We start from the raw sequence: 24003 nt of genomic DNA on the forward strand, positions 1-24003 counted from the left end.
TGTAATAAATTCAGTTTGGGAGGCATTTAACACTAGACAATTATTTTTCAACCAGGTCTCAACAGAAGCAATACATTGCCCCAAATTCTTCTAACTTTTTTCTGGGTCCTTATCCAATGGAGCCAATATCTGTAAGTCATCAGCATAAATATATAGAATGAAGCCCTGATCTCTAATAATTCTTTCTAACGCACTTAAAAAGATTAAAAAGAAGTGGCGACAATGATGATCCCTGAAGAACACCATACTTACCCCTAGATTCATCAAAATGCATTAGTAATGCATTGATAACGCCCGCGATAAGAAAAAGGGGTGTGTTTAGGGAAATTATAGAATTACCTCACCACGTGATAACATACCGCTTCACATTGGTAGTATCGCGTGGTTCGGTAAACTTATTACACCCCGTGATAACTCCTATTTTCGTATCTTGCACAGAGAGAGAGAGACTATCTACAAGGCCCTCGTAGTCAAGTATTTATATCTCTATAGGAGGGCCAGCTAATGAGGTGCGGTGGTGGTTTAGGGGCCAGTTTCTCATGTAGAGTGAGACGTACGAGCAGCACAGTATACCTTGGTGAAGATTTGATGTCATTTATTTATTTATTTATTTATTTATTTACTTTTATTTACCGACATTCGTGAAGCACATCATGCCGGTTTACAATGAACTCAGGCGGAAAAATACAATAAAACAATGGAGTGGAGTGAGGAAATTCTCACAAAGATGAAATTTTGTAATATGTTATCTCACCCTAGCTTGATGGTACCCTGTTATAGAGTGAAATAACATATTACAAAATTTCATCTTTGTGAGACTTTCCTCACTCCAAATGTCGTCAAATCTTCACCGATGTGTACTTTGCTGTTCATACGTCTCACTCTACATGAGAAACTGGCCCCTAAACCACCTCCAATACCTCACCTCCATCTATTAGATGGCCCTCCTATAGAGATATAAATAGATGCACACTATGAGAGCCTCCACAGAGACTGTCTCTCTCGCGCTCTCTCTCTCTCCCCAAGCCGTTTCGGGCATATTTCTGGCATGCATTTTACTAAATCCCACCCAAAATCCTCCACCCCTTCCCAAAATTTGCATTCGCGCTAATGCCATAATGCATTTTGATGAGTGACCCGGTTAATGTCATACTATTGTGAAAAAGTCCCTTGAAAACAAACCACTTGCTTCCTCTCAAACGGAAAACTTTCAATCCACTTTAAAACAGTACCCTTTAATCCCAATTCTTCACGTCTCCACAGCAATAAATGGTGTTGCACCAGATTGAAAGCGCTAGACAAATCTAGACAAACTAACAAAGCACTCTCCCCTCTATCCAACATTTGAAAGATATCCATCCATCAATGAAACCAATAATGATTCAGTACTACAACCTCTTCTAAATCCAACCTGTGCTGGATCCAAACAGTTCAAGGAATCTATAAAATCAGAAGCCTGTTTCGTGACTGCTTTCTCCATAACTTTAGAAATAAATGGTAAATTAGATACTGGTCTATAGTTAGAACATATTCTTGGATCTAAATCCTCCTTCTTCAAAACAGGAGAAATGACTGCTGTTTTACATACCTCTGGTACCATTCCTGTACCAAGAGAACAATTAACCAGTGCTTGCAAACAGACCAAAGCATTATCTGGACAGATCTTAATCAACAGCAGGGGCAAGGACTTTATTGCATACATAAAACAATAATCGTGTGTATTGTGCCATTTGCAGCATGTGTGCAATGCTGTAACGATCATAGGTTAAGATAGAATACTTAACTTAATACAGGTGTATAGCAAGGATCAATAAATAGGTAGGCAGTAGAGATCAGTACAAGGATAGATGAGAGCTAGCCGCATGTGACAGGTGCTATCTTGTGTGGGGAGAGGGGATCAGTGTGGGATAGGCAAGTCACTAGTTCTTGAAACATTGGGAAAGCACATCTGAATAGCCAAGCCTTGTAGTGTTTCCTGACTTCTAGATAATCCATGATGGCTCTTGTGTCCTTTGGGATGGCGTTCCACAGTTTGCGGCTCAGGCAGGAGAAGATCCTGTTAGTTTTGGTTAGCTTGGCTAGCTTGAGGATGGGGGGGAGGGGGGGGGCACAGGTGAATTTGGGATGAATGGAGAATTTTGTTTGTGGCATATAGGATCAGCCGGTCTCTAAGATATTTTGGACTCTTATTAAATGACTTGTAGACCAGGAAAAGCATTTTAAATTCAATCCTGCAGGCAACAGGCAGACAGTGTAGGCTGTGGAGGCCAGGGATAATGTAAGCCCAGAACTGGCAGATTATGAATCCTCTGTTGAATTTTTCAGCTAGTTGTTATACGAAAATATATTTAGTTCATCCATGAGTGGTCTGGCTCCAAGGACCAGCTCTCTCTCTCAGAGTAATGAACATATTGGTGGAAGACAGCGTGGCAAGGACTGGCAGCAATTTAATGGGTTTATCATTTGTAGTTTCAGGCCCTGACCGCCGAGCGCCTCTCCAGGCCTGTGACAGCACAGCAGCTGCACCGAGTCCAGGAGCTGAGTGCACAGCGGCTCCACAGGTGGGACCCTGCTCAAAGAAACCAGACTTCATGTGGGGAGATGTCAGTGCCAATGTCAGGACTCTGTTGATAGAAACTGAAATTCTCTTTTGGCCTTAAATAGGAGACAGCATGAGCAGCCTCCCCTGGAGACACGCTGCCTTGCCACGAAACAGAGGCAGCAGCAGTTCAAGCTTCCCTCACACACTATTCCACTCCAGCATGGGCAGCAGTCCTTGCTTGACGTAGCCCCTAGGGTAATTGGATCCTTGACAGATTCCTTGTAATTCTAATATAGTCAAATAGCTGATTGGATGCCTGTGAGACGGAGGGAATGCAAGACTGGCACCAAGAGTGTTAGGTGCCCCAGGCAAATCTTCAGCCTTATTCTGCCCCCTCCCCACCTTCTCAAATTAATTTTAAGGCCTATAGGTCAATATCTTCCCCCTCCCCTCCCCTGACCAAGGCTTTTATAATTAAACAACAATCATGGGCTGATGCCAGCATCACTTCTTCTAGAAGAGTCCTCTAAAAACACATAATTTGTCATCATACTTTTAAACATTACATTTTTGTTTCATATATAGCTATATATTATATACACATACATATATAGGGGTGAATTTTCAAAGTCAGTCAGTTACATGTATAAAATACAGGTTTATGTGCATAAATGACTTGTTATTGCCTGGGGCTTGTGTGCATAAAAATATGTACATAACCCAATTTTGTGTATAATTTTATACATACAACAAAGAGTAAATTCACACAAGTTATGCCTTGCCCAGAGCAGGTGTAACTTCGTGCGGGTGAGTTTGTGCGCATACAAATATATTTTACAAATATGTTTTAGAAATCATTTCACAGGATTTGACAAATGTGTCATCTGATATTTTTGGAGTTAGACTGCAAAAAAAAAAAAATCATCACATGCATTTATAAATTTAAAGAAATTGATACCACATTGCTTGAAGGTAGTCTCTGAAATGGTTGGCTGACCTGAACTAGGATGTTTTCCCTCACTACTCCTGAAAGAAATGATGGAATATTGAAGGGATATTAAGACATCTAGTATGGTTTATGGATTTATTTTGCTCAAGTATGAGCTACAAGTCTGATTAGTCTATCATTTATCCTCAAGTATGGATACACATTTTTATAAATTTATCAAAGTTTATGTTAAAGAATCCTGTAATTCCAGCCATAGATTTATTTATTTTTAAAAATGTATATGCTGCATATTATCAAAAGCTTAGAGCGCTGTACAAATCAAAACATACATTAAAAAAAAGTAACCAAAACATAAATCACAAGACAAAATACAATCTGTTCTCAATATAAAAGCCATCATCTAACACAAAAAGATCACAGTTTATTTATCACATAAGAAAAACCAGATGTTAACCTGCAAAAGCCTGTTGGAACTGATAGGTTTTAAGTATTTTATAAAAAGTTTTTCTGCATGCAGTCAGCCAGAGTTGCTCATGCAAAGTTCTGGAGAACTGGGCTAACAACCAAGAAAGCTTTGTTGCATGTTTCTGTCAAGCGAACCTGATGAGGGGATGGTATGTCCAATAAACCTCTTTGGGAAGACCGATGCAGTCTAGTTGGATTATAGATGTGTAGCATAGCACTCACTAAGGAAAGCCGTTCTCACCTAGCATTGTATGTACCAATAAAACATATTGGTTGCATGATTCAACTGTGAGCCAGTGGAACTTACACGATACCGGTGTAACGTGCACCCTCACAGCAGCAATTTGTAGCGACTGACGTGCTCTAAGTGCATTCACTGGCATCCCAATCGGGATTGAGTCCCAATATTCCATGCCTGAAAACAGTAAATTTGAAGATGATTAAGATATCAGGAAGAGAAATTTGATTCATCAACACAGAGTCAGTCATAGTTCACTAGGTCTCAGTTAAACATAGGAAATTAGGTTTCTTGGATTGTAATAAATCAAAATTAACTGCAGTTTTATTTCTAACAGATTGCACATTTAAGCAGGATCTTATAAAATGATCAATGTTCAGATTACAGCAATATCTAATAGGAAATCAGTTTTAAATAAGAAGAGTGCATGTTAGAACCCCCATGTCCCACATACCTTAAATCTCCATGTCTACCCTGACCAAGAATTACCGGTACTGGGATTCTGTTACGAGAGTCGTGGCTCAACAGGGTACCCACATATCCAAGCTCATATCTGCTAAATAATTCAACAGCTGAGGTCACAAAATGGGCATAATTAAGAGAAATTGCCGTACTCGTACTGGGCGTGCACAGAGGAACTCCTTCATCATGCTCCTTCATGTGTGTGACAGAGCAATGAGTGATGTCTTCGATGTTCTCTGCCAGATTGTATGTGCCCCGGCCAAAACAGGTGATCAGGTGATATTGCAGAGGGTTGGGGCCAAAATGGGTGAAGTCAGCGGAACAGGTAAGACAGCCTTCGGTAGAAATGGTCTGCATTAGGGGCATAAACTAGCAAGTGCCCAGATCTCCCAGCAGGGAAAGGTAGGAGGGTGATAGCACAGACATATATCTGACATTATCTGTGTACCTATCTTCCTTTATATTTCATGTAACTTTATGTAGCTGTTCAATACAAGAATTGTCTAATAGACTAACTATCCTCTGAGAGGTGGTTATCCAAAAGTAAGAATGTCCACTATCCGATAGTTTTTCTGTCTAATATTATGACTGTCCTCTAAATGATGATTATCAAGAAATAAGAAATTCCAACAACAGCCACGGTTTTGGCAAATGCCTATGTCAGGGACAAGAATATCAGAACCACTGCTTACTGTATTTAACATTTTTCTTGTATCCTGACGATGTTTGGAACTCGAGAAATGATATCGCCTTCAATGGGATCCTTTAGCTCTAGAAGATAACTTCCCAACTCCATTTTAAATACTAACGCAACTTATAGTGACCGGAGATACCAGCCAAAAAAAATAAAGTCTCCGCTTAATGAAGTGAAGTTAATGATTCTTGAAAAAGATGAGAACCTGTACTATCCCTTAAGCAAGCGGTCACTGAAACACTGGCTACTGTTAGACATTTTTATTTTAGGATAATCATCAATCAGAGGACAGACTATTAGATATTTTTTTCTATTGAATAGCTACATAAAGTTTATATGAAATATAACAGAAGACAAATGTATATATATCATCAGGTATCAGGAATTGCTACAGCTACATTTGGAACGGCACAATTTTTTTTAACTGTATATAAACTTTGATAAAATTTATGAAAAAAAAATCTATACCAGAGTTAGGAAACTCCAATCCTGGAGTGCCACAAACAGGTCTGGATTTTCAGGATATCCATAATGAATACGTATGCATTATATTTGTATGCACTGCTTTCATTGTGTGCAAATATACCTCATACATATTTATTGTGGATATTCTAAAAACCAGGTCTGTTTGTAGCACTCCAGGATCGAAGTTGCCTACTCCTGGTCTATACTGTGGGGGTAAATGACAGACAAGTCAAACTTATAGCTCATACTTGAACATAAGTCCATAAGCCCTATTGGATGCCTGATATGCCTTGAATATTCAATATTTCATCAGTTCTTTCAGTAGTCTTGCCTGAAAAATTGTCATGAAATTGATAATATCCTCTTTCACATGTTCATACTTTCTTTACCTGTACTAGAGTGTGAGGATTATACAGTCTTTCTTCATTACTTCCCTTACTACTCACCATACAAAAAGAATATTCTAACTCTGTTGTCACGTCAGTAACAGTGTCACAAACTCCTTCCATTACCAAGGACTTTGTGAAGTAATCAAACCCTTTCAAATAAGACTCTCGGAGCCCATATAGCAAAACTGCTGTACCAAAAAAGCATGAACTCCCAGAACTCAAACAGCAACGACCCTATCTATGAAAGTGAACACTGCAAATAGTACCCCAGATCCGTAGAACATCAATATACCTCCTACTGAAAGAACACAACGGCTGGACTGCTACCGATTCCTACATAGAAGAAACTGCACATTACTAGAATAACTCACCTCAGTCACACATGAGGAATACAGATCCTCATCAATTGCAGAATAAGGGACCACAAATTAGAAACAGAAAGCTGCAGACTAAATCTAATCTCTTTTTGCTCTGCTCTCCAACCTCACCGCCTCTCCTCCTGTTTCCTGCAGACGGGGGAGGGAATGGGAATGGGAAGGTAGAGGCTGGATCAGGCAGCGGAGTAGCTCTTTTCTCTTCTTTGCTCTACTTTAAGCACTCTAACCTCACCTCTCCCCTTCTGTTGCTTGCACTGCCTGGGAGGGAAGAGGTTTGAACAGTAAGCAGGGTAGCCTGTTCCTGCTGTCTTTCCCATAGACACAGAATAGGAAAAAAGCTGTAGTGAATCAGGCCCTAAGATGCCTCTCCTGCTGCTCCCCAGACTGTAGGCAGATCGCCTAGTTTGCCTAATGGAGGAACCTGCCCTGGGGGCATGCCAGCGGTAACATATTACTTGCTATTTCAGAATGCCCATTCAGTATGTTATTGGAGAGTGGGATTTCTCAGATCTGACCCTCATAATGAGGCCCCCGGTTTTCATTCCACGACCGGAAACGGAGGTGAGTACAGGGAAGGTGGGAGATGACTTACATCCGCAAGCATATGATGAGTGCAAAGAGCATGCACTGCACCTGTGGGCGTGCTTTGTGTCACTCTGCATCCACACCGTGAGGCTTTCCTGTATAATGTTTTGTTACTTGGAGGACTTGATGCCACAAGCTTGCTACTATCCCATGTCATTTCAGGATTGTGCAAGAAAATTGTTTGTGTCTTATGTTGCTGTGCTTTGTACAGCATGTACCATCGAGGGGTGTTGGAATTTGCAGAAATGCAAATATAAAAGAAGTTCCATCCAGAACTAAACAGTCTCCTTTCTGTGACGTGCATTCATGTCTATGTATGTCTGTGTGGTTCTAGGAAAAAGCACATCTCTGTCAAGAGTCCCCAGGCTGGCCCCGACGTACATTTATTTATTTAATTTATTTAAAAGTTTTTATATACCGCGCATTAAGGCATTTACATGTCCGTCTAAGTGGTTTACAATCATACAAGCATAATTTAAAAACAAACTTAGTAAGACAAAACAAATTTGTAAAAGGTTTAGCTTCAAAGTGATCCGACCTGAATAGTAATACTGATTATTGTATTCTGGAAGCATCACTGAACGAGTACGTTTTTAACATTTTTTTGAATTCTTTACGGTTACATATTAATCGAATATATCCAGGGAGGGAGTTCCATAAGGTTGGACCTGCTATGGAAAAGGTTCTTTTTCTTACTAAAGCTAGACTGGCAATTCTGACTGATGGGATTTCTAGTAAACGTTTGTGCATGGATCGGAGTTGTCTTGAGGTTTTATATATATGCAACATGGAACAAAGCCATACAGAGTTAGGATTGTAGAGAAGGTTGTGAATAGTAGACAAGATTTTGTATCTAATGCGATGAGTTATGGGAAGCCAGTGAAGGTGTTGCAGTATGGGGGGTGAAATGTTCTTTTCGTGGTAAATTAAAAATCATTCTTGCAGTTGCATTTTGGACAAGTTGTAACGGGTGTAATGTGGATAAAGGTAGTCCTATATGTAGTGCATTACAGTAATCCAAGTTCTATAGTACTAAAGCTTGTGTGACTTCAGAAATTGGATGATAGTAATAACGGTTTGAGTTTTTTAAGCATATGTAGTTTAAAGAAAGATTTCTTGACAATTTCTGAAATGTGTTTAGACAGTGATAGTTTTGAATCAATAGTTATACCTAGGTTTCTTGTATGAGGTTTTATGTGAAAGTTTTGGGAGGTTGGTGAGCGGAATCTGGTACTGTGGATAAATAAATTAATTCCGTTTTTGCTGTATTTAATTTTAATCTGTTGTGAGATAACCAGATTCTTATTGTTGTTAAGTAAATTTGGAGTAATGAGAACGTTGTAGCCCAGGAGTCAGTGAAAGGTATGATGAATTGTATATTGTCAGCATATATTTTGAAGTTTAACTTCAAACCATTGAGGAGACGACACAGTGGCAAAAGGTATATATTAAATAGTAGCGCTGAAAGTGATGAGCCTTGTGGTACGCCTGTTTTGGTGGTGTACCATTCAGACTTGGATTTTCCCAGTGTTATTCTTCGTGGACTATTTGAGAGGAAAGTGGTGAATCATTGCAATGCTGTTTCGGTAATGCCAATCTGTTGTAGGTTAGAAAGTAATATGGTATGATTTAGAGTATCAAAAGCAGGAGATATATCAATTAGAACAAGTATGTAATTTGTGTTAGAGTCAAATCCCCTTATAATTGTATCGAATGCTGATATAAGTAATGATTCTGTACTGTGCCCTTTTCTGAAGCCATGTTGATTCCGATGTGATATATTGTTTTCTTCTATGTAATTTGAAATTTTGTGTAATGCAACTGACTCAATTATCATGGCTATCGATGTAAGTGTGGCAATTGGACTGTAAGTGGTTAGATCTAGGGGGTTTTGATTTTTCTTTTTGGGTATGGGTATAACAGGTGTCTTTTTGATGAGATCAGGGAATATACCTTGTGATAGTGAAGCATTTACTATTTCAGTAATTGATGGAGCAATGTGTTCTTTAATGTCTTTAAGTAAATATCCAGAACAGGAGTTTAAATGGACTTTTTGAAGGTTTTGATTTTGTGAGAATATTCATAATTGTAGTATCATTTGTATTCGTAAAATCTGAACAAGAACAGTCAAGTTGAGGAATTGTTGGTTTTGGAATAGGAAGTGTGTCAAATTCAGCAGAAATGTTTTCTGTTTTTTCTATGAAATATTTTGCTATGCTGTTACATAGATCATCTGATGTGGGTGGTGAGGGAGCATCTTGTATAGTGAGATCTTTTACAATTGAAAGTAGGATTTTTGGGTTTCCATATGTGCTCTTTATCTTAGATGTATAAAACGATTTTTTTAGCTCTTATTATATCTTTTTTTGTATTTTTGCAGGAGGGTATAGCATTCATGTTTTCTTTCTGGACGAGGATTTTTCTTCCATCTTCGTTCTAGCTTGCGCAGTTTACGTTTAGTTGTTTTGAGTGATTCTGTATACCATGAAGATGTATTTTTATTGATGTTTTTCACCAGCTTTAACGGTGCTACATTACCTAAGCTTTGTGTTATACTGTTATTCCAAAATGTCAGCATGTCAGATACTTGTGCATATGGGTTTTGGTTAATTTTTGGCAGTAAAGTGTTTGTGAAAGTTTCAATGTTTATTTTCTTACATCGAAGTTTCATGTGTTCTTTGTCATCTTTTATGTTATTATTTGTTTTTGGGAGTTATCAATCATGAAAGATTTGCTATGGACAGGACACCAAAACCAAACATTATCAGGGACCAACACACACACACACATAGTGATCCCATAAGTCTTTTCCTTTGGAAAGTAGGCTTGTAAAGGGACCGGATAATTCTCAAGCAGCCAACATAGGCTTAAGGTCTGCGGGGACTTTTTACCCACAGGCTCTGAATTTGCAGAGTGGATTTATGCACCTAAATCCGCTTTGGAAATTCGCAGGGTGTGCACAGAACGCCATGCGGCGTCCAAGAGCAGGTGTAACTTTGGATTTCCATGCAAATTTTTGAAAAGCAACAGTTTGCATGTAAATCCTGATCGCACCCCCAGCTCTGCCCATCGGAAAACCTCATACTTTATGCACACGCCCACTGAGACTATGTTCAAAGAGCCACTTACACAGGCGCCACCAGATTTTCTGTGTGTACGTGCCTTTTGAACAACCCCCTCCTGTATATGTAAACGTATGTTCCACATAGAACTAATGGAGCCTGCTCCCTGCTTGCAATAGAGCTGAACTGCAAGAAAGATACTTTGTGAACTGCAAATGAATCACAAGGAGGACACCTTCATTAAAAAGGGGATACAGTTGAATCACAGACCACAAGAAGGGATACTTTGTAATTGTTTCACAGGACGGTTGTTCCAGCGATGTTTCTGTAGTCTCTGTTCTACTTCTGCTATATCCTATATTCTCTCTGTACATACAGAGGCCTCTGTTTCACCGACCAAGGGAAAATATTGTTGATAACTATTCTTGCGTTTATACCATGGACAGTATTTAGTGAAGAGAACTCGATCTCATTGTTGATTCTACTTTATATGTCAGTTTGCCAATTCAATACTTCAACTGTTAATTAACAGCTTGCTAAATGCAGCATAGTCATCTGTGAATTTCCTATGTCTTCTTAGCTTGTTGGAAACCTTTTCAAGTCTCTTTGGTGGAACTGTATCTGGAACAGACTTCAGTGCCTCTTTGCAGTACAGAGGTTGTGATGTTATATGCGCTTTTTAGTCATTTTTTTGCCAGTCCTGTGACCCTGTGTACTATAGGATTGGGAAGGGAGGGAATTCTGATGCTGGCCCTGCAGTGAAGCAGAAAAAACTGCTATAAATTGCCACAGTTGCCAAGGGGGAGAGCTTGTGTGGGGGGTGTGCTGTAGAGATGGAATCTGGAGGTGGGAGAGAGCTGTTCCCTGTTTTCCGTCTGTCTGGAATGTCCGTCTTGAGTTGGCATTCCTTCTCTGGCAATTGAATCCAAAAACCCTGCCTGTGCTCTCACATTAAATATGTTTGCTGCAATAGACAGACATTGCAAACTTGTAGTGATCACGTATGTGCTTCAAACTCCATGGAGCAGGCCCCCTTTTTTTTTTTAAATTTATATCTGTGTAGCGCCGCATACACCCCCTGGTAGCACTATAGAAATGCTAAGATCTAATAGGGTATAGGAAGAGGAGAGAGAATAGCAGTTGAAGGTTTTCTTCCTTTGTTACAAAGGTAAGTGATTGCATTTCTGCTCCTCTCTCCTGGCAGAGAGGAGCAGAAATGCAAGAGAAGTTGAACGACCTATTTGTGCTTCTGTTTGAGACAAGTTGATAAGGACCTGCTTTAGTAGCTTCTTAGTTATTTATGCCCAACCTCACTTATGTCTAGCCTAGTGCAACCAAATTCTTGTCCTGATTGTATCCCTCCTCCCCCCCCCCCTGAAATCCTTTGATTCCTTTCCTGTACCCGTCCCCCACAACCCTCCTGCCCAATCGAGTATGGACCTTTATTTCCTGCTGCTCCCCACCCCCCTCACCCCCCCCCCCCTTGAACTGTTAACCATTGGCTCGAGCCTCCATGCTGTGAACAACAGGGCCCCACATCCCTCACGAATGTCTGGAGGGGGCAGAGCCACTGGTGCTGTAAGTGCTGCCTTCTGTTGAGACCACTGGCACAGCGGCCAGAGGAGGTGGCAGGAGTAATTGGCAGTCCACATGGATGCGGGGATGGAAGCAGAGGATAACATAAAAAAGATCTGGCAAAAAACAGGAGCAAAATAAGTAGGGTCATTGCTTTCTGTTTAAACCGATTTTCACCCATTAATTCCTGGATTTTTCCAGAAATGACAATTGGTTTAAACCGATTTTCTCCCTAATTTTAGCCTGATTAAAGAGCAGCTCCAGAGTTGCTGTGGGCAGATCACATGCATTGTTTCAAGTCCCGCCCCACCACTGGTGAACGCATTCACCCTCCAGTGCAGCTGATGTGCTGTTTCAAGTCGCTCCTCCCCTTCCCACCGAGTAGCCAAAATGCCTGTTGCTTGCTTCCGCCATTGCAGCATTTGAAGTGTGGGCTACACTCACCAAAAGTGCTTCCTGGCGGCAACCTGGACCAACAAAAAAAAAATAAATAAATGCATTGCTGCAGAGCACGGGAGCCTCAGCAAGCTGCTGCCGAAGGAGAGAGAAAATATCTAGAGCCACAGCTAGTAAGGATGAACGCTGTTCCAATGAGGGGGAAGAGGCAGATTCTCGTTGGAAGTGTGGAAAGGACATGCCATGCTAGGCAAGGGATGGGGTAGAGACAGGGATGCGGGTGAGTGGGAGAATCTGCTTAATATTCTTTTGTTGTCTTGCTTCTGTCCACCATAATAAACTCCAATATTTACCCAGAAAAACAATGTCACCTTTTTCCACTGATTTTCTCCTATTTTCATTATTGTCATAATAAACCCTGATAAATTCCTGGGAAAATTTTAGATTATAAGAATATAAGACTTGCCAAACTGGGTAAGACCAGTATCCTGTTTCCAGCAGTGGCCAATCCAGGTCACAAATACCTGGCAGGATCCCAAGGGGTAGATATATTCTAAGCTGCTTATCCCAAGAATAAGCAATGGATTTCTGCAACTCAACCTTAATAGTGGTTAATGAACATTTTCCTCCAGGAACTTGTACAAACCTTATTTTAAACGCAGCTACATTAATAGCTTTCACCACATCTTCTGGCAATGAATTCCAGAGCTTAATTATGCATTGAGTAAAAAAATATTTTCTCTTATTAGTTTTAAATATATCACCTAGTAACTTCATTGTGTGTCCCCTGGTCTTCGTACTCTTTAAATCCACTCATTATTTTATAGATCTCTATCATATCTCCCCTCAGCCATCTCTTCTCCAAGCTGAAGATCCCTAATCTAATTAGCCTTTCCTTATAGGGGGAATCGTTTCATCACCTTTATCATTTTGGTTACACTTCTCTGTACATTTTCTAATTCTGCTCTATATTTTTTGAGATGTGGTGACCAGAACTGCACACAATACTCAAGATGAGACTGCACCATGGAGCGATACAGGGGCATTATGATATTTTCTGTTTTATTCTCCATTCCTTTCCTAATAATGCCTAGAATTCTGTTTAAAAAAATAAGGTCCCTAAAAATAAGCAACTGCAGAGTTCTGAGGCTTTTCTGTATTGCCTTAGGTTCTAGCCAAGGACCGTTGTACACAGGGTAATGTGGTCTGTTTGTTTGGATTTGTTGTAGTTCATGCAGCCCACCACTAGAGGTGGCTGTAGGCTTGCTCACTCATTTTTCGGGCTCTGACTTACAGGTGCTGAATGTTCTGTTCTTTATTTCAGAACTGTCTTTCTGCCAGATCTTTAGTGCAGTCAACTTCAGGTGGAAAATTTACACAAAAATGCAAAAAGTGCCAGGCTTGGCAAAAAAAAAGGTGGAAAGTTTTGTGCAGATTTTCATGGAAAGTAATGTGAAATCCTTGGATTATTAATAGGTCTCTGAATTTGTGGCAGAAACATTAAGATGAAAAGGGAACATTTTTGTGCAAATACTTTACTGGGGGCAAACAGTCCAGTACTGCACTTGTTAAAAAATCTTTACTTCAGAGATGCCAAGAGTAGTTCATCTCAAAGAGTGAGTTAGTGCCGCAATGAGTGATATAAAAGGCCAAAGAATGCAAGTTTTCAGGTGATGTGTTCATAGTATAAAGCTGGTTATATTGCTTTTTAAATGAAAGGAGCAACATTAAAATGATATTTAACTTTGATTTTATTAAATTGTAATTCTTTAATCCCATATGAAAACAAGAATGGAAAGATACACTCCAGGGGTTCCCAAACTTTTTCGGTTATATACCCCTTTTCAAACCTTAAAAGTTTCGAGGATCCCTACCAGTTTTTCTCTCTCTCCTCAGCTTATTGTTACCCCCCAGCCCCACTGCTGCCCCTGCTCAACTCTGTGTCCTAGCTCCGATCCTGGCTCTACTTGTGTGTTGTTTTTTGTTGTTTTTTTTGGCTAGAGGGTCAGTGACTCCTGCTACTCTGGACTTTCCTCCTTTCTTTGTTCTTCACCTGATGCGACTTGGGCTGGGAACCCCACCACCTCCTCTATTCCAGACCTAACTCCAGTGCATCAAAAGGAGGGGGGTTCACTATGTGTGAGCATGAGATAACCCCCAATTGTGTGAGAATTGGCATGTCGGTTACTTCATGCTTGTCCGACTGCTGAGGTACTTTTACTGGGAGCTGGAACCAGTTGTAGAAATCCTTGCTTACACTCATGAAATCCACAGAAAACCGTTTTGATGTTTATAGCTGGCGTGCAGTAGCTCAGAGCGTCATGGGGCCCAGATCGAAGCCATCCGTCGTGTGATTTGCTACGCGCCAGCTTCCTGTTTCCTTCTGGCACTGTTCGATCTGTGTGAAGGGAAGCAGAAAGCAGATTTGAAGCACTTCAAGCCAGGGACACTCTGGAAATGGAGGAATCTTTGCCCCTGGAGGTTTGTAAGAGCAGATTAGGATAACATGTCTAGGATAGTTTAACTACAGTGATGGCAGAGGATCTATAACTCTTTGAAATGTTGTCTTCATTAAAGAAAAAAGAAAAATGCATAACAATAACAGAAAAACATGTTTTTGTGCAGACATAATTAATGGGAAGAAATTTAAGAAAATTACAACAAATCTGCCGACATTTAGCATGTTACTATATAAAAGATAGGAAATATTGCACACAATTTAAAACAAATACCTGCAGTAAAACTGAAAACCATGTCATGTTAAAGCAAACTTTTATCACTCAAATGGATGTTCTACAATAGTTTGTATTACATAATTTAAAACAGGGACCAAATCTTATTTTAAAAAAAATTTTTAAATCTTTTTTTTTTCATGTCATTTGAAAGAGCAAGTTTTTTTCTACAAAAGTTTCCCTGTTTCATTTTGGATCCGATCTTTGGTCAGAATTAAGGCCCCCAATGATTTGCATCATGTAACACACGAGCTAAAGATGTGAAATTTTACAGTGCAGCAAAGCTTTTTGTGCTTACCATGCTTGTAACTTATGACCCATCTTGCTTCGACATATTTTTCTAAATGACCCCTCAAAATGGACATTTTATATTGTGCTGTGTTATTTACTGCATGCAAGCCTGAACATGCAAGAGTATCAGCTTCACAAGGAACTATGGTAATGTCATGTTAGCAGTGTGTTGTGGCAGAGATTTTGGGAACATGCTCTGGCCTGTCACACCATTGTACTGTTTGTGGTATCAAATTTTTCTTTGTCCCAAACAAGGACATTGAAGCAGTCAGACCTGTTCAGGATGAGAGATTTAGCAAAGGTTATACAGTTGCTGGAACAAGAGAAAATCATTAATTCAAGCCCATTGATGCAATTAAAATTTGCTTTAGCAAAAGTTTGAATGACATCACCTCATTCATTGTAAGTGTTCTAGAACATGAATGTGAATATTTTCCTGCCCTTCAAGTATCCAGCTTCCAGCTTGGTCAGTATTTAGCTTGCATCTATGATAATTCTTGGTGGATTGGCCATATATGCAAAGTCTCAATTGAGGAATGTGATGACTTGGTCAATTTCTTGCACCCCCAAGGTCCTGCCAAGTCATTTTACTGGCCGCCCCATACAGACACCTGTTGGGTTCCAGAAGATCACATTATTGCTACTCTTGATGTACCCATAACAACTTCATCAAGCACGCAGTACATTTATTCACAAGCCACTTTGTCACGCATTGCTGGGACATTAAAAAACATGTGCAAGCAGGGAAAAAAGACTAACGGGTAAATTTTTATTCACTGGTGCGTGCAGATACGTGCGTATTTTAGAAATGGCCCGGCCACGTGAGTATCCCCCTTTACGCGCAGAAGTGCCAGGCCATTGAAAAGGGGCGGGCCGGGGGCGCTCTACCGGCATGAACCAAGATGGCCACTTAATTCGGTAGCTCCCTTTATCTTTTGCAACCAGCACTTCAAAGCATATCTGCTATTATTTTGCACTATTTCATGCTGTGATCTTGTGCGTTACCTCTCCGCATGGCGTCTAAGAGTAAAACAACGGATCTGAAGTATTTCTCCTTCAGCAAACATGCTTCGGAGTTAACCAGCAATGACGCCGACCATGCTGCAAAAGCGGTTAAGGATCCTAGTGGCAGAGACCCAGAGGTTTCACCCTCTCCCGCCCAACACGAAATAGAACCACCAGATGTTCCATCCCGTGCTGAACTGCGAGAGTGGTTTCTTGAGCTCCGTGCATCAAGTGGACGAGCTAGACTCTCCCGCCGAGAATCATGGAGCGGCATTTAATAACCTGAGTGCTCAGCATAAAACCATGGCCATTGAGCTCTCCCTTCTCGCTGATAAATTGGAGGACTTGGAAAACCGTTCACGACACAGCAATCTCCGCATTAGAGGCCTCCCTGAAGTGGAGCAGTTTACTGATTGCAACCAGGGACGGATTGCCCTATCGGGGGATCGGGCATCCCCCGGTGGGCCGGTCGTTCTAGTCACGTGGTCTGCCAAGCGCAGCTGTGACAGAGCCGCACTCGGCAGACCACGTGGTATCGCCTGGGCAGTGAACCCCCGGGCCGGTCGTCATCGGGAATCCGCCCCTAATTGCAATGCTACGGCGAGGGCAATATGTGCCCTTATTCTCAGTAGCAGGGATGGTGTGATGGAAGACCTTGCTACCATCACTCATAGCATTAAAATAGAACAGGCGCATAGGACTCTGGACCCCAAGCGGGATAATCGGCATAGGGACATTATCATTTGTATTTATAGCTTCCTCCAAGAATCAAACATAATGGAGGCAGTGTGAAAAAAAGAAGCCTGGATCTGGAAGGGACATGAAATTACCATTTATAACAATCTGGCGCTGACCATGCTCCGAAAGTGTTTTGAGTTTCGGGAAGTCACTGGTGTGCTGCGTAAGGAGGGACCTTGTTATTGCTGTGCCTTCCTTTTTGCCCTTCAATTTCTGCATAAACGAGTATCTTATCGGATTCGCTATCTCACCGAAGCCAAGATGATTTTTCAAGCAAGCAGACTTATTCGTTACTTTTACAGCGCAGACTGAGGCCCCGAGTGCTTTCAAGATGGCGGGCAGGCCAAGGAGGACAGCGATCACATGGGAAGGTGTTTTGGGGTCTGGGGTTCCCTGTTTTATTTCTTTTTCCCCTATACTGTTTCCTTCGCACTTGTCCAACTTTATATGCTTGATTTTTGGTTGCCTGCAGGGGCGGATTGGCCTATCGGGGGATCATGCATCCCCCGGTGGGCCGGTCGCGCTAGTCACATGGTCTGCTGAGCGCGGCCGTGACAAAGCTTTCAAGATGGCGGGCAGACCACGTGGTATCTCCTGGGCCGGCCTGGGCGGCGAATCCCCAGGCCGGTCTTCATCGGGAATCCACCGCTGGTTGCCTGGATCTTTTTTCTTAGCTATCACGGGTGCAACTTTCTTCTTGTACCTATGACAGCCCGTATATTATCCCTTAATGTCAAGGGTTTCAGTTCCTATAAGAAACGCCATTTGCTTTTACGAGAATTAACACCCCAGAAGGCAACTATTGCCTTTCTACAGGAGACTCATCTCCACAAGCAATATGAATATTTATTGGCATACAAGGAATTCCCACATAAGTTCTTGGCAGCCAGTAATAAGGGTGTACAATTCTTGGGTGTGGATATACTAATCTCCTCTCAATTGTTTCATGATGTTTTATTTCAGTCCCTAGATCCACTAGGTTGGTATGTGTTATTAAAAATTTGGTTGGGGGTGGATATTTTTACTCTAGTGTCCATCTATGCTCCCAACCAAGACCAAGAATCATTGGGGTAGATTTTAATACCTACGCGCTTGCATCCATGTGCGCATGCTACCCCCTTCCCCTAGCCCTATTCTAAACACCCCCCCCCCAACCTTTGTTTTACCTTCCTTGCCTGCCTCCAGGCAGGCGCAGGTTGTGCGCGCTGGCACCCTGCCGGCACACGATCCCCCGGCACAGCAGCAAATGGCCGCTGTGCCAGGAGCCTCTGACCCCACCCTGCCCCCGGACCAGCTCGCCCCTTCCCCGAAGCACCGGTACATACGTGCATGGCCAGGCCTTTCTAAAATAGGCCTGGCACACGTAAGGCCTCCTACGTGCGTAAATCTTTTAAAAATCCGGGCCATTCCTTCTTTCCATCAAAGATTTGCTGGACTCCTATGGGGAGGGATTTTTAATCCTAGGTGGGGATTTCAATTTTACTCTTCACCCCAGCCTAGACATCTCCCATTCAGTCCCACATACAACTTACTCCCGCATAGATTATGTTTTAGATGATAAAACTTTATTTTGCCAGGTGTCCAGTGTAGGGATTGGTTCTATTACCTGATTGGATCATGGCCCTGTGTGGCTAGATCTGGCTCTCCGAAATACGGATGGCAGGCAGCATTTCTGGCACCTGAATGAATATTTATTTAAAGATGATCTATTTGTTAAAACCTTGGGGGGCAACTTACAAGAATATTTTCAGTCAAACTCTCATTCCCCTGTCTCTCCAGACATAGGGGCTGATTTTAAAACCTGCGCGCATGCGCAGATTTGTTCGCGCAACCCGGTGCGAACAAATCTTCGCCCGTTATAAAATCCAGGGTCGGCGCGCGAAAGGGGGTGCACAATTGTGCAACTTGCGCGTACTGAGCCGCGCAGCCTGCCTTGGAGGGAACTTTCTTTCTGCCCCCCCCCCCCCTGCTCCTTCCCCTCCCTCTCCCTACCTAACCCACCCCCTAGTCTTACCTAGAACCCCCCCCTGACCTTTGTTGAAGAAGTTACGCGTGCCAGCCAACGGCCGGCCCGCGATCCCGGGCACAGCGGCAAATGGCACCAGTGGCGGCCCGAGGACGGAGCTGGCAGCCTACCGCCGCCAGAGACGAGGGACCAGGCACTGGATTCACTTGAAAGAGGTTAGGGGGCCAAGCTGCGGGTCTGCTGCAGCCGGCACGCGTAACGTTCAGCAGTGCATCCCTACCACTGAACATCCAATATAAGTTAACCAAATACCCTAAGGCCAAATGTTGGCCTCCTAGTTTTTTGAGATGCAGTTTAATATACAGGCTCCTGCATAATTAAATCCCATTTCCCTATTTGTTCATCTACAGAATCATTCAGGCTATTTAAAGTTCCCACATCTAAAACCACCATTAATTGTAGGGATGTTTGCTGTACCTGTTTGGTCACCTTAAGATCATCAGCTCCCCCAGATACTGCTCTTGTTTGTGCCCAGAAGAATTTCACACCCTATACTGTACTGCTCCTTTGGGTTTTTGCAACCCAAATGCATGACCCTGAATCTTTTAGCATTAAATCTTAGCTGCCAGAGTCTAGACCATTCCTCAGGCTTCACTGTATCCCTTCTCAAGGTTTCCATGCTTTCGAAGGTGACTATCCTGTTGAAGATTTTGGTATCATCCACAAAAAAAAACTAACCTTTCCTGTTAGACCTTCAGCAACCTCATTCATGAAAATGTTAAACAGAACTAGACCAAGGATCAAAATGTGGCACACAACTGGTACACTCCTATCCTTACTGAACTCTGTTTACCAATACTCTTTGTCACTTCCCACTCAGCAGTTTCTAACACAGTCAGTCACTAGAGCCCATACCTAGGGCACTCAGTTTAATAAGTCACCTATTTGGAACCATGTCAAAAGCTTTGCTGAAATCCAGGTACACTGCATCTAGTGCTCTCCCTTGACCTAACTCTCTGGTCCCCAATCAAAGAAACTGGTTGGATTTGTCTGACAAGATCCATGTCTGGTAAAACCATGCTGCCTCAGATCCTGTAAGCCCATTGTTCTCTAGTTTGTTTTTTTTTTTCAAGAGAAATCACATCTTCCTATCTCCAATCCTTTGGAACCCCTCCTGATTCTAAAGAAGTATTGAAAAGGTCAGACAGCAGAGCTATCAAAACTTCCTACTACAATTTATCATTTATAAAGCAGTACTAGACTTATGCAGCACTGTACAGACCCACATAAAAGACAGTCCCTGCTCCATGGAGCTAGCAGTCTAGGTAAGACAAACATGCATGACAGTCAGGAGTCAATGGGAAGTGTATTTATTGTAGAGAATACACTTCCCATTGACTCTTGTTTTTTTTGTTTTGTTTTTTTTTTACTTTTTATTTATTGCTTTAATATTATATATAAGTATAAATTTGCAAGATAAATATCAGGACAAAGAAATGTTACAGTACTGTAAATTTGAGAAAAGAAAAATACAGTTCTGTCCATCATTAAAAAAAAAAACAAAAACCTAATATATAACTTGGGAGATCCAGAAAACAAAGGAGATTATTACAAAGAGAATAATTTTAAAAAATCTCTTCTCAGAAGACAAAAATCTCTCAAATATTCAACAGAGTACTGACCCCCACCTAAAAACATGAAGAGACCGAAGGAAAAAGTTCTCCCCTAGTGGAAGCCTTAGAATCAATAAAGAAATGTAATTGTGAGGGTTCAAAGAATACAAACGTCTCAGAAGAAAAATTAATTAGACACTTACAAGGAAATCTTAATAAGAAATGAGCACCTAAGCTATAACCTCACCACGCATAGGGTATAGGGAGAGAGAACAGAGGAGCGGAAAGGAGGAGCTGCAGAATGAATGCACGTGTATGTGTGTAGGAGAAGCAGATGTGGAGCCAGTGTAGTAACTGGACAAGGCAGCTTAGGTGGTTGTAAGGACATTGGAGAAAGATAAGTTGTGCAGCTGAATTTTGAACAGGCAGCACTGCCAAAGATGGCAGAATGGGGTGACAGGCAGGAGAAGGGCAATTACCCTAAACATTTTGGTAGAGCTCAGCTGAGGGAGCAGGGAAATGACCTTAGTCACCTTCAGTCTCTTGCTACCCTGTGCCAGCCCAAGCCAGTATTATCTCTTCAGGCTTGTTAAGTAACTAGTTAAGTATTATTATTATTTATTATTATTATTATTATTATTATTATTATTAAGCATTTGCATAGCATATGCCAGGTATACACAGCACTGTACAGAGACACACAATGGACAGTCACTGCTTCTTGGAGCTTACAATTTAATGAAGACAGACAGATAAGACAGAGAAAAAAAAACCAAATAAGAGGCTTTTAGTTAATACAGTGAGGCTGTGATTGAGAAGAACTAAAGCAGGTATGTTACAGGCGGGTTTAATTGAGGAAGTGGCATCTTTAATTGTCTGAAGTTGCAAAGAATGAAGCCTATAGTTAGTGGGGTGGAGAATGGTTAAATGGGGTTCTCTTGAGGACAAGCACCACTTAATCTAGTAGGGCAAAAGCCATAAGAAATCAGGACTCTGCCCCAGAAACAATTTTATAAAAGAAAAGTCGAGACTGGGTTGAATGCGTGGGTCAGCAGCCCCCACTACCTCCCCATTCCCCCCCCCCCCCCATAAAAAACCAACCCAGACCACCTACACATACATTTTGGAGCCAGAGCAAAATGTCCGGAAAGTTGCATCATAAATGCAGTTTCCAGTGAGTATGCAGAGAGTGTGCCTGCTCGGCACTGTGGCATGGCTTCAGTGCATGTGTGTTGTGTGTCTCTCTCTGCCAGGGCGGAGAGCGTGTGTGATGCGTGTAGGGGACAGATTTGCATACATAGAGGAGAAGATGTGCATATGATGTTTGTTGAGGAACAGTCTGTGTAGCAGGGAAGAGAATGTGGTTTCAGGTCTTGTCACATTTCTCAGTTTCTTGGTCTGCAGCCTGCACTTGAGTTCCAAGAAACGAAATGCAGCAGAAACCGAGGTTGGTAGGAGGGGGCTGCCTGAACAGAGAATACCAAGAATTGGAGCAGCAAAATGGGAACTCTTCCACTTTGTTTTTGTGAATTTAGTAATTTTTTTTTTCCAGTGGTGAGGTGAGCATTGGGTCATGATGAAATTTCCCCCAAAAAAAACAACAGAAAGGGAATTCCCGCTGCAGTGCTGTGCATTTCTAGTAGCACTAGAGAAATAAATCATGGTAAGAAGTAGAAACTGTAGCCTGTCCTCTGAGCTCACGCACTGTGCCTGACAGCTCCTTGGACACAGCCTGTCCCTCAGCTCGCACCATTTTGCCTATGGCTGACAGCACCCTGCAGATGGCCTGTCCCTCAGCTTAAATGCTCTGCTTACTGCTAACAGCATCCTGTAGGCAGCCTGTCCTATCAGATCACAGGCTGTGCCTGCTGCTGAAAGCTCCCTGCGGGTGACCTGGCCCCTTAACTCACTCACTGGGGGACCTTGTTGCAAATGCTTAGGATGAAAGTACCTGCTCTTCTCTACAGTTAGAATAGTAATTGTTAATCTATCCCTTTTCTTCAAACGGCCTTGTTCTACTTCCCTGTTTTAATGTAACTTTCGCTTTCCGTGTTAACTGAACATCAGTATATTAAAAGAATTTAAATAATAAATAAAATAAATAGCGCAAAAAGTTAGTGCATTCAGTGCTTGCAGTACAGTGAATTATGGGCATCTTGTTTGTTGATGATAATATGTAAAAAGGAAATTCACTGGTGATGGTAAACCATAGTGAACTTCAAATAAGAATCCAGTATGTTAATCCAAGACAAAAAAAATGCTGCAGTTGCTCCTTGAAGCATTTCTAAATTTACAAAAATATCAATATATCGATGCCAGTAAATGATATCTGAGTACCATTTTGCCTCATACAAAAATGTTTCCTCAAACTGGGAAACATATAGGTTAGCTATATCGGGCACCATCATTACGCCCCCATAGCTGTCCAGTGAATCTGGAGATAATAGTATCCATCAAAACGGAAATAATTCTTGCATAGCGCCATTTTAGCTCATTTCAAATTGAATTCTGTTGGAATGTGACACACTTGGGATTTCCTTTCTAATATATCATGAGTCACAGATAAAGCAGTCTCTTGAGGAATATTTGTGTATAAAATCTCAATATCAAGAATGTCTAACAACGTGTTCCATAATATCATCCAGTGTCCAAAATTTTCAACATATACAAAGAGTACTGCACAAAAGGTCTCGACTCAGTGACAAAAGATTTCATAAAAAATGTCTACAAATTTAAAGTGGCTCTAAAACCGAGCCACATAGAGAGACAACCTCTCTCAGGAGGTTGATGAGTCTGGTGTAAATTGGTAATTGCGGCTAGGCATCAGCTATGGCTGAGAAGTTGATCGGCTGATACAACCTCGAAGTCTAACCTTATGAAGTTGCCCTTTAAAGGCTCCCTCTTGTTTGGGAGAAAATGGCCAATAAGTGGGGTGAGTCCCAGTTCCTCGATTGCTCAAGAGATCGTACTAGGGGGTTCTGATGTTTTTGGCCCTACAGAGGAGTGGCCTTTCAGAAGACTCGTCCTTTGGGTAGATCTCAGTCTTTTCATCCCACATAGCCCAGACGGGGAGCAGGCTCGGGTAGTGGAGCACCCCGAACCTCCCAGTTAAGGTGTGCTGATCCACTTCCAGGAATAGGAGATGGGAGGTCACCTCTCTTTTTTTTTTTTATCAGAGGTGAGTTGAGATCACTACAGACCAGTGGGTTCTGGAGGTGATACTAGATGGCTATGCACTGGAGTTTCGCAATGTTTCTCAGGACATGTTCATGGTGTCTCCCTGCAGTTCTCCACAGGAGAGAAAGGCAGTGGAGTGTACATTGTCAAGAATTCCTTAGCCTGTGGGTTGTGGTTTCAGTTCCCACGTCTCAAGAAAATACGGGCCGTTATTCTATTTATTTCATTGTGCCCAAGAAGGAGGGCTCATTTCATCCCATCTGGATCTCAAAGAACTCAACC

At 41.7% G+C, this 24003-nt stretch overlaps 1 protein-coding gene across 3 annotated transcripts in view; it reads left to right on the plus strand.

The window, feature by feature from the left end:
- HEMK1 (HemK methyltransferase family member 1) overlaps window positions 1–24003 on the plus strand; it is a 78549-nt gene that overhangs the window by 5025 nt on the left and 49521 nt on the right. For 2 of the 3 annotated variants that reach the window (XM_029599535.1, XM_029599536.1), the window contains exons 3-4: window positions 2470–2561; window positions 7049–7142. In XM_029599535.1, the coding sequence (XP_029455395.1) occupies window positions 2470–2561; window positions 7049–7142 (186 nt within the window). Of the gene's footprint in view, window positions 1–2469; window positions 2562–7048; window positions 7143–14594; window positions 14681–24003 lie in introns of those variants that run through there. The other variant, XM_029599537.1, reaches the window with a different exon arrangement.

This window comes from Rhinatrema bivittatum, chromosome 4 (assembly GCF_901001135.1).
Source record: "Rhinatrema bivittatum chromosome 4, aRhiBiv1.1, whole genome shotgun sequence".
NCBI lineage: Eukaryota > Metazoa > Chordata > Amphibia > Gymnophiona > Rhinatrematidae > Rhinatrema > Rhinatrema bivittatum.